The sequence below is a fragment of the Panthera leo genome, chromosome F2 (genome assembly GCF_018350215.1).
Source record: "Panthera leo isolate Ple1 chromosome F2, P.leo_Ple1_pat1.1, whole genome shotgun sequence".
Classification (NCBI taxonomy): Eukaryota; Metazoa; Chordata; class Mammalia; order Carnivora; family Felidae; genus Panthera; species Panthera leo.
Window position 1 is genome coordinate 49,637,975 of NC_056695.1, and position 18,772 is coordinate 49,656,746.

Genomic DNA, 18,772 nt, shown 5'->3' on the forward strand with positions numbered 1-18,772 from the left:
TCCTGGGGACAAGGATCTTTGTTTTTGTTTATGCATCTGAGGTACTTCAGGTAGTAGGTGCCTAAAAATATTTGTTAAATAAATGAAATATTGGACAGACTATCTCATGGGAGAGGAATTAAATTTCTTGCAAATCTATTTGAAAGGTACAAGCTGAGGATATATTGAAAGTACAGTTATGCTGATTTTGACTCAATAATTAGGAACGGGAGAAGCTTAAAAACACAAATGTGGGCGGTAGAGCAAAAACTGGACTTGATTCTAAGCTTTAAAATTGAGGGAGGAAGATCCATAGGAAACCATTTCAGGGAGCAGGGAGCTTCTGACAACTACAGATTGTAAAATACCAAAGAATGAAGGGCATCTGGCTGGCTCAGTCAGTTGAGCATTCATCCGACTCTTGATTTGGGCTCAGATCATGATCCCAGGGTTGTGGGATTGAGTCCCATGTTAGGCTCCATGCTGAGCATGAAGCCTGTTTAAGATTTAAGATTCTCTCTCTGTCCCCCTCTCCTTCCCTCCCTCACTCCCCGCCCCCCCTCCCCTGCCCACACGAACATGCACTCTCTTAAATAAATTCTAAATAAATAAATAAATAAATAAATAAATAAATAAATATCAAAGAATGAAAGAGGAATACAGGGGCATATTAAGAAAGATGCAGGCAGATTATGGAGGGCAGTGTAGAACTCTAAATCCAATAGGGAGAGACTACAAGTCCCCATGACCTGCAAATATTTAGTATAGGTAGAACCACAAGGGGGAAAAAAAAAACAACAGAGGAAGAGAGTCAAGATCTGGAAAACAGAAGGCTGTGGAAGGAAGTAATAGCTGTCTTTCAAATATTTCAAGGCTGCCCTTGGAAGCGGACTTTTTCTGTACCATTACAGAAGGCACTAGAACCAATAATGGAGGCTGTTTTTGACATCATTGTAAGAATAACTACTTAATAATTAAAACCTCAATTCTCCATCACTGAAAGTGTTCAAAGAAGAGTTTCCAGGCAGAAATCCTGCACTGCATAGAATGGTAAATTGCATCCATTGCCTTTATTGTACCCTGGAATTTCACTGGGCCTTTGTCTGGAATGAGGGTCTTAGAGTTTGAGAAGGAGTGCTCTAGAGGAAATTTAAAGGAGATTCTTTCAATTGAAAAAGGAATTTGTGGAAGGGATTTATTCCTCTCCTGATCCCCATACACACATACCTCTTTTGTCTTTAATATCACTGGAATCCTTTCAAAAATTCAGAATGCCCTACATTAGCCCGTGGACTTCTAGGTTATTGTGTGAAAATGCAGCAGATGGGATCTTTCCCCCTGGCCTTTGCACAGTGGCAGGTTGCTTTCCAATTCTTCTACTGAAGGTTCTACCCCTTTCACTAAAATTGACCCTTCGAGACCAGTGACAATTGGTACAACCTAAGGCAATATGTCCTAACGTTTTAAATAACTTGTAAAGAACTCAGTTCAATTATGTATGGACAGAATGCAGCTCTGACACAGACATTCTTTGGATAGGGAGTAAATTGATTGACTTTGCAATCACAAGTTTGTTGAAATAAAACTTCATTATAGGCTTTAAAGTTTACAAAATCCTTCCTCTGGATATTTGGCATATGCCACTTAAAATGAGGAACTAGGTTTTAAGCTTGGTCAAAACTGGAAACTCACAGCAAAATTCTATTTTATTTTATCACATTAACTCAACAAGATTACATCTCCCCTAAATATTAAGCAATGAGTAGAGAGAGAATGTGCAGTAGTGAATAAAACAGAGATGATCTTTGTTCTAATAGAGGATTTAGTTGAGTAGGTCTGGGGAGAGAATAAAATATAAGCCAACACATTTTGCATATATAGCTGTAGAATAATATTATGAAAAAGAAAAAGAAAAGAAAAGGATACCATGCAGGAGAATAAAAATGGCCTCTTACTTTGGATTGGATCGCTAGGAAAGGCCTTTCAGGCTGAGTCCTCAGAATGAGAAGTCAGCCATGATAGAAGACCATGAGGCAGAAAAGAGTTTGGTCTGTTTGAAGAGCAAACCAGTGTTGTTTCAGCCGGGTGATCACTGGGAAGTGTGGCTTGTGGTAAAGTTGGAGAGACATGCAAGACCCTTCAAGGTCATGCTATATATATGTTTATATTATAATTGCAGTGAGAAGACATTGAAGGATCTTCAGGAGGGTGGTGACGTGACCCAACATATTTGTAAAAGATAGTCCTGGCTGCTTTATGAATAATGTCTTGAGGGCAAGAGTGAAAATAGCTTGGAATAAGATTAAGAGAGATGGATGGATATGAGATCTGTTTTAGAGATAGAATCAATTGAATTTGATGACGATTGAGCAGGGCATAGAGTATAAAGCAAGGAATAAAAGGATGTTCAAATTTTTGGTTTAAACAACTATTTGGCTGAGGAAGTCATTTATTAAGGGAGGGAAGATAAGATTTACGTGGGAAAGCAAGAGTATAGTTTGAGAGGTCTGTGAGATATTTTAGTGGTGAGGTCAAGTAGACAGTTATCGGTTCTGAAACTCAAATGTGAGGTCTGCACTTGGTAATACATTTGAGTGACTGTGTATGGCTTTTAAGACAGGAAATGGAATTGATCATCTGGGGGAAATCTGAGAGCAGGGGACCCAGGACTGAACCATAAGGATGAGTTGAAGATGCTGAAGGTAGAAATTTGATAGAAGAGGTGAAATCAGCCAGGAAGGTTGATGAGGAGGTACCAGAAAAATAGGAGGAAAATCATAAGAATGTGATATAATGGAAGTCAAGAGAAAATAATGCTTTCAGATTGAAAGAGTACTCAATTCTGTAGAATGTTGCTCAGGGAGCCAGGAAAATGAGAATTGAAAGTCCCATTGGATATGACAATATGCTATTCGTTTTGGACCTTATAAAGAGCAGTTTTATTTTCACTCTATTATATTTTTGTTGGTTTATTTTATGAGTCAATTTGTGTCTCTATAAATGTGTGTGTGTGTGTGTGTGTGTGTGTGTGTGTGTGATAACCAAAGCAATTTATTTCCTGATTTTCCCCATTAGTTCTATTTTCCTGTTGAATACCATACTTTTACAAAATTATGTGTCAGAATGTGATAGTCTTATAATTTTTACTTTAAAAAAAATTTTTTTTGAGAAAGAACATGCAGTGGAGAGAGGCAGACACAGAGGGGGACAGAGGACCTGAGCAGGACTCTGACAGCACAGAGTCTGATACGGGGCTCAGACTCACAAACCGTGAGATCATGACCTGAACCAAAGTCGGATGCTTAACCGACTGAGCCACCCAGGTGCCTCAGTCTTACAGTTTTTTAAATTAATGTCCCATGATGTTGAAAGTGTGGCATTATTATGGTCAAAACAAGAGTACTTAAGCTGTCTTTGTTTTGCTTTGTGCTGATATCTTAAATGCTCTTGTGCTTCATACACATGTTCTGAATACATTCTGGTCTATTAGTATATCTTTATTTTTAATTGCATAGCATTACTTAACCTGTTTCCTTAGCTTTTCTGCATTTATCAGTTCAAATAATAATTAATGAGTGAATAATAGGTTTAACTAATAGTTAATTAATAAATGCTGCTATCTACTACTGCTTAATACTGTACATGGACATGGTAGCATTCAATAAATATTTTTTTAATATTGTTTAATAATGAATGGTTGAATGGAATGTTAGCTCTACTAACCTAGTAATCAGTTTTCTTTGTTAAACGTTTTCAGTAGATTACCCTTTCACAGGAACATATTCATTGGCCCTTCATATTTTGTAAATAATTATTAAATATACAGAAATGCAAAAAGGCTTTAAGCCCACGGTTTATCTAGGCTTCATCAGATCCTACTACTAATAGATGTGTAGCCTTTCATCTTCCTTATACTTTAGCACGTATGAAATGGGGACTAAGCTAACAAGTTTCATGTTTTAGATATGTTTTGGAGATGAATACTAGGTTTTTCAAAAATACTTGAGAGAAAGTTACTGTATAAAACAATTATTATCCATTAGACAGATATAATATCTAAAATCATGGGAAAAAATAAAGCATGAGAAATGCCTAGTGTAGGTACCAGGAAAATTTTTATCCCTATGATATGTTAAACACTATTGTTGAAACACCGTCAATAATTGCTTCATTGGCATAAATTTTTTAAATGGGCACATATAGAGGATATTATAGAAAGCATATAATTTGAAGAATTTTCTTACAGACATCGTGATCATTATAGTAAGAAATACATGTCGATAATAGATTCTCATGAGATTAGTTTCCAATGTTGTTTTATATTTTTCTTAATGGACTCCATCCACCATGGAAAAAAATATGATATTTCTCTCTCACAAAAAGTTGTATTAAAAGGGGTGACATAATGTGCGGAGATAAAGAGGAACTTCAGTTATGGAGAGGTGGGGGGGTATTTGCCTCTGGTCATTCAGGTCAGAAGTTTAATCACTAGACAGTGAAGCAGAGACATGATGGTTTGACCAACCCCAGGTGAGCCCAGGAGCAGAACAACAAAGGGAGATTGAGAGTAGAGTTGGCATAAGGCTAAAGATGGAGGTAGGGCTCAGATCTGAGAAGGAGGTGAGCTCTATGGCTCAGCAAGGACTGGGGCAAACGGTGTCTTAGAGGATTGACAAGGGGCTGTTCACCTCATGTGATGACTATTTCATTTACTTCAGAATGGTAAGGTTCTACCACACACACCTTCTGAGTGGCAATAGAAGAAAGAAAACGTACCCTTTGTCAGCTGATCCTGACCTGTAATCTGGAGTTGAGAATAAAAATGAATCCGTTCAGGGGCGCCTGGGCAGCTCAGTCAGCTAAGCGTCCGACTTGGCTCAGGCCACGATCTCATGGCCTGTGGGTTCAAGCCCCATATCAGGCCCTCTAATCTGTGTCTCCCTCTCTATGCCCCTCCCCTGCTTGCACTCTGTCTTTGTCTCTTAAAAAAATACACATTAAGAAAAAAAGTTTTTTTTAATTTTAAAAATGAATCAATTTTAATAAATGAATTTAAAAATAGTACAAAATTTTTATACGCTGTTTTAAAATTGTAGTTACGTTGAATTGTAGTAAAATGTGTGACCATTTTAAGATCATTGTCCTTGAAAAGTATCTTTTAGCATTTATTCAGATACAATATAAGATTTATTAAGATACAAAGTTTGTATTTTTGCCTCACCCAGAGAACCTATAAAATGCTGCCCTTATAGTATGAAGTACAGTATTATTTGAAATGAAATTAGTAGCTTATAACAGTGCATCACAAAGCAATGACTTTTTTCCAAAATGTTAGGTCAATGCCAGGTAATCACACACATTAAAATTTAACGTATAACAGAAAATAAAGGAACTCAGAAATTCTGTACCCGTTTTTCTATGTCCAAATGCTGATAAATAGTGGCTAGACTCTAAATATTTTGGGGAATGCTTTTTGAATGGTGTTGCCAAATTTTAAGGGTCTCTTTAGGCTGTAAATCATGCATCAAGATTTGTGGCCCCTCCCCAAATATCTTTTCAAAATTTGTTGTCGAGTATGGGAAAGGAAGTTGGGATTTGAAACACTGCTCTGCTAAGAGGTTGACTGGCTGGAGTTGCCAAGCAAAAGAATCCAAGTTATAAAGCTCTGGTCTAGGAGAAGGATTACAGAACATTCCCTTAACTAGAACGCCTATTGATTTGCCTCTCTGTAATTTCTTGTATTTATCAGAGAGTTTCTGTATGACCCTACAAAGTTACCTCTTACTGAGACTACTTTCCCCCAGGAATAGTCCCCTGTCTTGTTAGACCTAAGTTTCTCACCTTATTGTGGGAGTATTCATAAAGTCTGATAGGTGGAATCAGCTTGAATTGAATTTTAGGAGGGAAACATGTTTAATCTGTATTGTTATGTCCTATCATGAGGTTTCAGATCAACACAACAGACAAACTATTGCTTCCAGACATCTTTAACATGGAGTCCCAGAAGTGGAAGTCAGCTGATGCTGAGTTGCTTAGTTTGATTTCTGAATTCACCACTTGGCACACAGTCTGAACTGTTTACCAAATGTACCAAGCTACGAATAGAACTACCTTCAGGCAGGAGTTCACTTATGCCCAATCTAGGTGATGTTTGACCTGGATCTGTATAACAGGAATGTTTTCCATAGGCAATTGTTTAGTTTTGTGTTCTTTTTCCAATTTGCTATCAGCGATCTTGCAATTTTTAATGCCTTGACAGAATCCTCATTCTTCCCTACTGCCTTTGGTTTTTGACAACTCTAAATGACTTTGTTACAAATCTTGCCTTCATAGATGATGAAAAATAATTAAGGTGCCTACAATTAATCAGTCAACTGGACGGTTAAGTCAAAATCTCTGTGAAAACTTAAATTCTCCATTTTTATGTCAGCAGCGGATCAAGCAGTACAAAAATGTATAACCATTTACATTCAACCAATATATGGCTCAGTTAAATAAATTGCTAATCAGAGGGAGTCTTTACTTCCATGTGTGTTGAAAGGAACATAGGAAGCTTAGCCAGTAAAGAAAAAGACCAAAGACGAACAGGTAGGAACTAGATTTACTTGTGATTTAGGAAATGCCTCCATTTTCCATGCATAGGTAATATTATTCTCCTCACCCTGTGGTGTGAGTAAGGGGGAAATAATGAGGAAATGAGAGTGAATAAGTAAACTAATAATAAGGGAACTTAAGTGAACACACTTTTTATAAATATTGCCTAGTGTTGGGCATTTGTACCCGAAACTTTTATAAACTTTTTAGATCTTTCTGTATGTTTATTCAAATGTTTATACTCACAAAATCTTTTTTTAAATGTTTATTCACTTATTTTTGAGACAGAGAGACAGAGAGCCAGCACAAGCAGGGGAGGGGCAGAGAGAGAGAGGGAGACACAGAATCTGAAGCAGGCTCCAGGCTCTGAGCTGCCAGCACAGAGCCTGACGCAGGGCTTGAACCCACGAACCGTGAGATCATGACCTGAGCTGAGTCTGCCGCTTGATTGACTGAGCTGCCCAGAAACCCCAGTATACTCACAAAAATCTTAAGATTTTGATCTCATAGTGATATGAGATGTTGCTAGGTAATGTTCATCCAGAATTCCAAGAGAGTTACAGTAGAAGAAATACTTCTCTCTCCTCTCAAATGTTTGAAAATGTTCTTCTAACATTGCTATAAAGACTTTGTATAAATTTATCACAAGGCCAGAGCATGGGTTGGAATAGCATCCTTACTACTGCCACTGCCCTAAAGGACGAGAAAGAGAGAGGCCTTCATGAGAAGCGCTAATTCTTGCCCACTTTCAAAGATCCCTAAGAGGCATGTTTCGTAGTGGTCAGGGTAGAGAGACTTCTGTTTTCTGTGTCTTCCGCCGCATTTGCTGCCTACCAAACAGCCTTCAAAATGCAGCTAAGGTATCTCTTCTTCTGTGAAGGCTTCTCTGGCCCATGTAAGTAGCGTTGTCACTCCCCGTTTTATGTCACCAGAGTGACCAGAACGAATCGTCAATATGCTACTTATTCCACTCTATTGCATTTATTTGTTTTTCTTGTCTGTATTATCCTCCCTATCCCCTACCACCAGCCTCTGAACATCTGAAGAGCCAAATGCATGTTTTGTCTAATTCTTACCCAAAGATCCTAGGGAAGAGTCTTGCACACGGTGCCCAGTAAATACCTGAATGAATGAGGAAATGAAGGAACGTGTGAAGGCCACCGTACATTAGAAAGGGAACTCTCTGAATGATTGAAACGTAATGGTATTTCATGTACCTCTCTTTTCCCTGGCCCTACACAGCTTTTGGTAAATGTCGCTCATTCTAGTCTCCCTAAAGGGAGATCTGTAACTTATTATTTGATCATGCTTAACTTTATCAATGAAATAAAGTGCTTTCTTTTTATATGAATATTTTAGCTTTTCTTTGAAAATGGCATTTCACATGACTTTTAAAACTTGTATAGATGGTATATAGAAGGTATATGAGCATTCCTTTTCTAAATTTTGGTAGTGTCTCTCCAAAATGTTTGGCTTATGACTGACTCCATTTTATTTCGGAAATTATACTTTCGGGGGTGACCAAATGCCAGTAAGTTACAAATCAGATGAAATAATATTTCCTGTTTTCTCTGAGGCTGAGTTCTTGTGGTTCTGTCTGAAGTCATCTCTGAACACTGACTACTAAAATTTCTTGTAGACATTTAGTAAGAGTTTTGGATTCCTGGTGATAGCTAAGTGAAGATTTACATAAGAAGTATGTCATATAATATGGAGATAGAACAACTGTGCTAAAGTTCTTTGTTATATATGGAAAAACAGCTCGTATCGGCAGCCTCATTGTCTGATACTGATATCAGAAGGTTCTCTTAAGCCATGTTATTTAGCAGTTAGTAGTATGGATTATAGAGTCAGAAGACCTGGGTTCAAACCCTGGATTTGCTACTTATGACATTGGACAAATTATAAACTATGCATCAATCTTCATGGGCTTAAATTCTGGTTTCATTTCTTTTTTTTGTTTGTTTTAATATGAAACTTATTGTCAAATTGGTTCCCATACAACACCCAGTGCTCATCCCAACAGGTGCCCTCCTCAATTTCCATCACCCACATTCCCCTCCCTCCCACCCCCATCAACCCTCAGTTTATTCTCAGTTTTTAAGAGTCTCATATGGTTTGCCTCCTTCCCTCTCTGTAACTTTTTTTTCCTTCCCCTCCCCCATGGTCTTCTGTTGAGTTTCAATGTGGAGGTTCCTCAAAAAAGTTAAAATAGATCTACCCTATGACCCAGCAATGGCACTGCTAGGAATTTACCCAAGGGATACAGGAGTGCCGATGCATAGGAGCACTTGTACCCCAATGTTTACGGCAGCACTTTCAACAATCACTAAATTATGGAAAGAGCCTAAATGTCCATCAACTGATGAATGGATAAAGAAATTGTGGTTTATATACACAGTGGAATACTACTTGGCAATGAGAAAGAATGAAATATGGCCTTTTGTAGCAACGTGGATGGAACTGGAGAATGTTGTGCTAAGTGAAATAAGTCGCACAGAGAAAGACAGATACCATGTGTTTTCACTCTTATGTGGATCCTGGTTTCATTTCTTAGTAATCTATATAACCTTGGACAGTAGATTTATCCTCAGTGTCCCTCAGTTTCCTCATTTATTTTTTTTTCAGTTTTTTAATTTATAAAATAAAGATAGTAACAATAGTATCTCTCACATAAGGTTGTGCATTTATTAAATGAGTTGATGTGCTGGTTTGTACAGTCATTTAGAAAAAGGCCTGGCATATAGTAAGTGGGACATATGTGTTAAGTTATTCCACTAGAATGCGAGCTGCGTGAGGAGCTGATTGTCCACTTTTGTTCACTGCTATATCCCCAGTAATAGAATAGTGTCTGGCGCATGGTAGGTGCTTAACATATACTTATTGAATTAGTGTGTATCACTTTTCTTGTCTGTGAGATGAGAATAATGAGAGTAGCTACATTGGAGAGTGTTCGTGAACATTAAGTGAAGAAATGTTTATGAGGAACAGAACATTAGCTATTACCATCATCATCATTGTTATTGTATATAAAGGGCCATAAGTAATATTAAAATCCACATATTTTTTCTTTCCCTTATCGTCTAGCTATTCTGCTTTTATGATTCATAACTTTGATCTTTAGGCTTTTTTTCCTTCATTCCTCGGTCAAATCTTATTACTGTTTTTTTTAGCCTACTCAAGAAATTAATTTGCTTACTTCCATGGACATTTTCTGTCCTAAGATAAAGGCAAACATCATCCTAAATCTCATTACAGAATAATGGAAATGCTGATCATTTAATGTTTCCTTTTTTATCTTCTTATACCTTAAACATCCTTTGACTTCATCAACCTTTGTGAAAGTTTTGGGTTGACCAGCTGCTAACGAGTACTGCTTTTCACTTTGTACATCTGCTGAGTAAACACCAAAACTGTCTTTGAAAACTGAAATCACCACAGCTTACAATTTATTTGTACCGTGTTGACATTAAGCCGGGGATGGGAGAAAAGATTGTATATTTTGGATTTCACATTCAACTCAAGGGTAATTGCCCAAGACTATTAAATGCTTTTAGCAATCTGAAGTCTGTAGAAAATGTTGACTACCCGGATTTTTTCTCCCATGACTTAAATGCAAAGTTATTTTGTTACAGAAAAAAATGTATATATTAGGATTCTGAGAGTTGGCTTCTAATTAAATATGTATATATATATATATATATATATATACATATATATAATGTAATATTTTTATGGATACATATTGTATATATGGATATATATATTATATATCCATAAATATTTCTAGTTAGCATAGAATTGTTGCTGTAAGGGAGGAATGGTTCACAGTGGCAGAATTGACATCAATTGTGAAGACTGAGGTAGAGATGAATCTTCATGTTTTTAAAGCAAATGTGTATCAAAAGGTTAATTCAGTCTGTAGCATGGCTCTATAACCTATTCTGAGCAATTCCTGTCTCTTCTAGCAACTAGCCATTTCTGGGCTGGCTGGAAAACACTATATAGTCCCCTAGGAATACGTTCTTTCTTTCTTTTTCATATCTACCTTTGGACCTTGCTGCTTGTTTTCTCCACTACTTCTCACAGGGACTTAGTTCCTTTTCTTCCTTTCCCTTTGTTAGTAATTTACACTCTCAGCATCACCTACATCATCTCTAGCGTAGAAAAGGGCAAGTTGTGCCAAAGGCACAACTCTGTTCCTGATTGAACTAATCTGTAGTCTAGACACTATGTAACTATTTCACATAATAACCTTTTTATATATTCACTTAAGTGACCAAGTCTCTATTTCAGAATAAATTTAACATACTTTAGAATTTGGGTGATTTTTTTTTTTTGAGAGACAATTTTTAAAAAATGGAGATATAAGTGACATGTAAGTTTCTAGACCCGTCAGAATTGATGGCTACGTTTTGATTTTAAAAAGCAAATATAGATTTATAATTGGTATACAGTTAGAATAAACAATATGGTTTTAAAGATTTATTTTTAATAATGATTTTACTTATTTTGAATCAAATGATTATACAGTTCATACTTTATCTGTTGTCTATTTTTGTGTAAGTATACATGGTGTGAGACACCTGTGGTATAGTACACAGGGCATTGGAACTGAAATCGGATCCTCTGAATGTGAGTCTTACTCTGCTACTTTCTAATTAAACAAGCGATTTAATAGTATTAAATCTTTATTAGCTCATCTATAAAGAAGAAGTAATGACATTCTCAGGGTTGACATAAGAACGGAGGGGCATAATTAGTGTGGGATATGTTTCATATTCAACAAATAGAATGCTATAATAGTCTATGCAAGCTATATTTATGTATCTTTGCTTCAGAAAGATGATTTTTATATTTAACAGTGGAATCTATTTTCAAGGCCACATTTTGCTTTTATTATTTTTTTTTCACATTTTGCTTTTAGAAGGTAATTTATTGTGTATATTTGTGACTCACTTTTTCTCTGATTTATTTTTGGATGAATAAGAAAGTTATAAATAATTCAAATACTGGATTATAACGATTCTGGAGTTACACTTAGTTTTATATAATGAAACTATCTAATGGCCCATCATTTGAGAACCACATCCAAGGCCATTTGAATATATATTCTTGTGTGGAGGAATGACATTTTTCATCTTTTATCAGTAGTTTCTTTTGTATGTAAATTTTTAAATTCCTTTGGGAATGGCAGTACTTATATCATAATGGAATAAGAAATAACCAACTGGCTGAAAATAGATAAACCAGAAATATTATATGTGTGTGGGGGGGTGTGTGTGCATGTATACATTTATTTATTATACATAGGCAAGCAATTGAGCATAGGACAAAAAGAAGTAGAATTGTGAATTTTCTTGGTAAGCTCAGTGTCATTCAAGACTAGAAGTCTCTAGCCATTGCTGTGCTTTGTTTCTCTAATGCCCATGTGCCAACATTCTACATTTTCTTTAAAGCTATCTTCCTTGAAGTAGGTGATTTTTTTCTCTCTTTAGTGCTCCCTACTTGCCCTTATGCCATTCTTGCGTCATTTATCTCTATCTCGAAGATTCTGACTATAGGAAAAAATATCAAGAAGCTTCCCAGGACAACCCTGTTCTAAGACTACATGAGAGAAATTATGCTCATATGGAAGTAGATGCATCTGGACTATGGTAGACTAACTTCTTCATGGTGCAGAAAGCCAGGTCATTAACACAGAGAAGGCAGGGTCCAAGCAACTCAGGCATGCCCACGGTTTCAGGTTTTGGATTCCTTGTCCCCACGCAATTACTAGTGAGAAACTCAAGATATACCCTTCCAAAGTGACTTTGTCCCTGGATGCCAAAATAGAAGTTTCCACACCTGGCTGGCTTATTTTCCTAGGATTTCCCTGTTCAATCCCTCATCCTTGATACTTTCCTCTTGACCACAACTTGACACACACATGTGCCCACATGCACACACATACACATACATGCATACATATTCCTGAAACAAGACTGCAATTGATGCAGTAACTTCATGGGCTATCCTCTAATGTTTTATTTCATTTTATTTTTTAGGATGGTGATCAAAACTTAAGTTATTTTCAGGACTCACTAGGAATTTGTGACCCACAGTTTAAGAAAAAAAATTAGATGACTTTCAATAGTTTTTTTCAGCTTGCAAAACTCTGTGATTCTTTTCATTCTTATAACAAAAATTTCATTTAATAAAAACGTTTCTATTCTCTGAGGAAAAAGCAATATGGTATGAAAAAGTGGTCTTAGAATTTCTGGTTTTTCAATGTTCTATTGAAATGGTAATATTTTATGAAAGTGTATAAGGAACAGGAAATTGAACTAAGAAGGAGTCGTAAGAATACTAATAAGAAAGGACAAAAATCTGTCAGAAAAACAGAAGCAAGAACCTGGGATAATCCTAAGTATAAACTACCAAAAGTTCTTATGTCATGACATGCTAATTTGTACTGAAAGTTTCCTAGTTTTTAGAAAGATTTGAGAGGATTATTACTTGAATGCATTTTTTTTAAATGCTTATTTATTTTGAGAGAGTGAGCAGGGGGAGGGGCAGAGAGAGAGGAGAGAGAGAGAATCCCAAGCAGACTCTGCGCTCAATCTCACTAACCTGGAGATCATGACCTGGGTGTAAATCGAGAGTTGTAATTTAAAAGACTGAGCCACCCAGGCACCCCCTACCTTTTTTATACCTTCTAAATTGCGGTGTCCAATGGCCAGAGTCATTAACATACATAGAAGGCCCTGAGAGAGTGCAAGGGAGAGGGGCAGAGGGAGAGAGAGCGAAAATCTTAAGCACACTCCACACTCAGGGCAGAGCCCAACGTGGGGCTCGATCCCTCCACCCTGGGCAGAAATCAAGAGTAGGTAGCTCAACCGACCTAGCCACCCAGGTACCCCGACAGCCCTTTTTTAAATTGCAGACTACCCTATCCCTCTCTTAATTTTTCCCTTTTGCATTTATCCCCCTCTTAAAACTATATAATTTACTGATTTATTGTGTCTGTCTCCCCCTACTAGAATGTAAGCTCCATGAGAGCAGGGATTTTTTATCTGCTCAGATCCTTACTGTGCCCTAAGTGTTTACAAAGGTACCTGGCATATACTAGGAGCACAATTATATTAATTGCACGAGTGTTTGAATCTCCTAGTACATCAAGCGAATAACTTGTACATATACACTACTTAGGAAATATTTATTGTATGAAAGAAAGATTGTAGATTGTAATATTTGCATTTTAGAAAACACTTTTGAAGTCCCTTTTACACATACCCAAGAATGAGGGCAAGACATGGTTACAACTGGAATCTTTGTACCCTACCTTCCCAACCCCCACCCTCCATAAAGAAACTGAGAGGTTGAGTGGCTTGTGTAAGCCACAAAAAGTGGGGCAGTCTTCTGACTCCTATTAAAGTAGAATTGTGGTTGCTTTATATCCTGGGCTAGAGATTTGCAGTTTACAGAATGTGACATGTTAATTTCACTTACAAACTTTTGTTTCTAGTACGTTTGTCTGACTTCCAACTTCATGTTAAGGGGATGTCTTTTTTTAGATGTTAAAGCCTTACAGTGTTTATTGTCCTTTTCAGCAACAATAGGTAGATTATTTAGGGAAAGAAAACATTAAACATTCTGGAAATTAAAGCAAAGTTTACAAGCGTCAGAGTACTTTGTTAGTGTCCGTGCTTTTTCAGGCTCTTGAATTTTTTTTAACCTTTTTTCCTCTGTTGACTTTTTTTTTTTTTTAAGACAGAGGACAAAAGAAAGTTTTAATTCTAGGCTTTCGTGGAATCTGTTGTAAATTGGGGAGCCTTGTGTTACGATTTGGAGAAAATGTCACTATTTCCTGGCTATGCTTGAGGAGTGCTAACAAATTGTAAGCGAAACTGAGGAAAGGGGAAGTACCACTAATTTGCCTGATGTATTAGCCATCTGCGATGCCTAACGCAGTGCACGTAATTAACACCACCGTCTGGCCTTAAGCACGCGGGGGAAAGAGGAGCGGGTAGCAGGGGCCGCTCTGGGTCTCGGAGTTGCCCAGAAGCAGAGGCGCGCGCTCCGGAGCCACCAGCCCGCCGCCGCCGCCGCCGCCTCCCCCCTGCGGCTGCTGATTGGCGGGGACCACAGCATCAGCAGCATCTCCCGGCGAGGGGAGGGCGGCGAGACTCAGGCAGCCACAGCCTCCGGGATCCTCAGCTCCCTCCCGGCGAGACCTCGGACTTTCGCCCCGAGCAGCCCCGTCTCCGCCCGCCACCGCCTCGATCCCCTCCTCCCGGCCGGCCCCCAGCAAAGTGGAGGGCTCGGCAGCCGGGAAAGCCGCGTCTGGTCCGGACCGGGTCGGGGAGGCCGGGGCCAGACCCCCAGGGTCCCGCCGCACCGTCCCGGCCCCCGAAGCGCTGCGGTCGCCGCGCCCCAGCCGCCAAGACGCCTCGTATCTTGTACCGCGGGAAGAGCGGGTCTTCGTCCAAGATGGGCCGGCAGGGCTTGGGGGGCGCCGGCGCCGCGGGGCGCTCCATGCAGCGCTCCCAGAGCCGCAGCAGCCTCTCCGCCTCCTTCGAGGCACTGGCCGGCTACTTTCCCTGCATGAACTCCCTGGAGGAGGAGGAAGGAGGTGAGGCCGTCTGTGGTTGGCGTTTCTGCCCGTTCACCCCTCGCTCCTCGGTGGGTGGACGGTTCGCAGGGGAGGGAGAGCCCCCGGTGGCAGGGTCCCTGCCCCGCTCGGCTCTTGGGGACTGCGCGCGGGCGAGCGACCCCCGGGCGCGCCGGCCGAGGCGCCAAGTTACGTCTGTTGGTTATTCCGAGAGCTCCAGGGGCGCTGACTTGAGAAACGGCTTTCCTAGTGAAGTTCATGATCAAGTGCTTGCGAGTTCAGCGAGGATGTAGTCTGGTGGGAGGCAAGGCAGCGGCCGTGCACCCCGCTCTGGTTTCTGTTTACTCCCGCAGTCTCGGTATTAGCATTTGGCCTCGAGGACAGAAGTCTGTAAAAATTAAAAGGAGAGGCAGCAGCGCAACTTTGAAACCGGGATCTCAGCTCGTGTAAACTCAAGATCCGGATGAGGGGAAGGGTGATACAATGGACAGGTCCAAGGTTGACCGTACTAAAGGCGGGTTTGTACTCTTGGACACTGAGAACTTTGTTCACAGGCCACAGTACTGTCAATGTGACCACGGGTTGTCTATCTCTGGTGTAAAGGGATGCCATTATAATTAAGCTAAAGAGAAAAATGGGGGAGGGGACTCATTGTTTTAAACTCTTCACCAAATGGTTTCAAGACCTTCCTAAGGTTTTAAATAACACAACATAGGTTTTCTTCATGAAGAACTTTCCTATAAGATTTAACAACAGAAATATATATAATTTGTAACTCACAGTCCGAATGGACTGCTAAATAATGGCATCCCAACATTTGAAATACTGTTTATTAATTTATTGATATGATAGTTGCAAACCGTGTTCGACTTTACACGCATATCCAGAGTAGATTAGGTATCATAATCATGTTAACTCTATTATTGTAGGTAATAGAATTTATTTTGCTTTTATTCTGTGACAGTCAGTGATCTCTTATCGGGATATCTGCACTGAGTCCTGATTTAGAGGAAACTAACTACCTGTTGGAAGAAGAGGTAGAAATAGATTCCCCCCCCCCCTATTTTTCCCAGTGGAGGGGCAGGGAGGTGGAATCTGGGAGGATGAACAATGTCTGGAAAGTGGTCTTCAAAAGAATTCACTAGATAGAGCTATCCAGATTTCTTCTAGCTTATTGTTGCAGTATCAGTTTGCTATATAGATCAATAGAGTTTTAATAGGGTGCTTCCCTATATAAACACGACTTTTAATTTTCATACTAATCCTTTGCTGTTTTTGTTTTGTAAAAAAATTTTTTTAACGTTTATTCATTTTTTGAGAGAGAGAGAGAGACAGAGCGTGAACGGGGGAGTGGCAGAGAGACAGGGAGACACAGAATCTGAAGCAGGCTCCAGGCTCTGAGCTGTCAGCACAGAGCCCGAGGTGGGGCTCAAACTCATGGACCGGACCAGACCGTGAGATCATGACCTGAGCCAAAGTCAGAAGCTTAACCGACTGAGCCACCCAGGTGCCCCTGCTGTTTTTATTTGTACATTTACTTGTTTTCTACAAGTAAATGTTTAAAGTCTCAGGAAATGTAAACAAGTCAAGAAATTAGAAACTCACACTGGATAAATGAATGATCATGATTGTAGCTGAAACTTTCAGTATTTATTATGAGCCAGGCACTGTTCAAACAACTTAACTGTATTTATTCTTTTAGGCCCACAACAGCTTTATGAGGCAGTATTTTTATTATCCCTATTTCACAAAGAGGAAACTGAGGCAGAGAGAAGTTTAGAAACTTGCCCAAGGTAGTAGAGTTGCATCTGAACCCAAGCCGTCCACAATACAACCTGTGCGCCCAACTCTGGGCTATACTAGACTATTATTTTCATATACTTGCCAACAGTCACATGCCTAGCAAGGGGTGAAGCTAGAACTCAAACCAAGGTGTACCTGAAAATACATATTTAAATATAATTATTTAATTATAGGCTCATTTCTCAACTTTTAATTTTTACACCAAATCTTCAGTCTTGAGTTTGCTTCAGAGAAACTATCATTATTCTTCCCTAAGTTATAACTAGAATTGTTGAGTTTACAAAATACCATCCTGAAAAGACAAGAAGAGCTTATATAAACATGAAAATTTTCAGAACTGAAAGTACATGTATTTAATCTTGGGTTATATTGACTGTCCCAAAGGGGAATCTTATATCTACACAGGGGAAATTGAAATAGATCTCTGTCCTATAATACGGCTTATTGAGTTGCCAAGACAAAATCTTTCAAAAGGCAGCCATTGTTTTTAAAATTAAGCATATAGTTCTCTACAGGTAACTAGAGAGGAAGCACTCCCCATAAAAGAGAGGTCTTTCCACTGGTCATTGATACAGCCAAGAAAAGAGATCCTAACCTTCCTCTTTGATTTTGCAGTATTTCTACCATCCTTGAAAGTCCTGAGGGTTTTTTAGGGTGTTTCAACATACCCTGCAGAGTTGCAAAAGTTCAAAATCACTGCCCTGGAGCAGTGTTGCCTACATTTTCTTTTTCTATTGAGACACCCACAAGGGATACGTGAAGTTCATATGGATAACATACTCTCATAAGCTGACTCAGGAATATAGTCATAACTATGAGATCCATTCTAATTTGTAAAGGAAAGTAAATGCATCACAACAGATGATTTTCACACCAGTTGAGAACAACTTGTCTGGAGATCAGTAGTCTGCTAACTAATTTGTCTGATGGAAGTGATTTTAGTCGGATTTTAAAGTTAGTCTTTTTTTTTTTTTCTTTTTGGTCTTTTCGGATCAGATATAGTATAAATAACTAATCTCAAATGTACTCTCCACTCCAGTTCGATATTCTCATTTCATTCTTATAGGGCACATCCAGACATTACCATTCGCACATGAAGTACCAGGAAGTTTATTTTGAGAGACCACGTTGTTTGCATTCATTCCTTCATTCAAAAATGTTTAGTGAGGCTATTTGATGTGTTAGCTATCGTAGTCCCTGAATGACTGTATATGTTCCCCACCCTTGTAGAGCTTACAGTCTAATGGAAGTAGAAATTAATAGGAACAACTATGGAATTGTAACTGTGACCAACGTTAGGATGGCGAAATACAGAGTGCAGTAAGAGATTATAGGAAAATCTAATTTAAGAGAGAAAGGCATCCTGAGAAAGTGAGAGCGGAACATGGATTTGAGCATCGGTGACAGCTCTCAGTCTCTCGCCTGCTGGGTGCACCTGTGAAAACCATTTGCTGAGAGCCCACAGCAAGGAAGTGTCAGAGCTAGGGTCTAAATCCATAATCTGGCTCTGGAATTTATAATCCTAACTACTCTGTGTGTTGTTTCTTCATGATTACACTACATTTCCTAGTAATGTGCTGCGGAGTTGACGACCAGGTACAGTACAATAATAACAGTTACCAATAATAATAATAGAACACATTTTACGTGCCACATTCCTTTGATTTCATGACAATTCCGCAAGGAAGTTATTATTTTCAACATTTTACACGTGTGAACGCTGAGATTTAGAGACGTTAAACAACTTGGCCACGGATTATACATTTCAATGGGGCCGACTTCCTTGAGGATGAAAGGGTCATT

General features: G+C 38.9%; 1 protein-coding gene across 7 annotated transcripts in view; it reads left to right on the forward strand.

Annotated features, from left to right (window-relative positions):
* The window catches only part of RIMS2 (regulating synaptic membrane exocytosis 2), a 600,294-nt gene that overhangs the window by 554,481 nt on the left and 27,041 nt on the right, over nt 1-18,772 (forward strand). The window contains exon 1 of one of the 7 annotated variants that reach the window (XM_042923144.1): nt 15,046-15,187. The exons of the other annotated variants lie outside the window; for them this stretch is intronic. Within the exon in view, the coding sequence (XP_042779078.1) occupies nt 15,046-15,187 (142 nt within the window). Of the gene's footprint in view, nt 1-15,045; nt 15,188-18,772 lie in introns of those variants that run through there. 7 annotated transcript variants of the gene reach the window in all.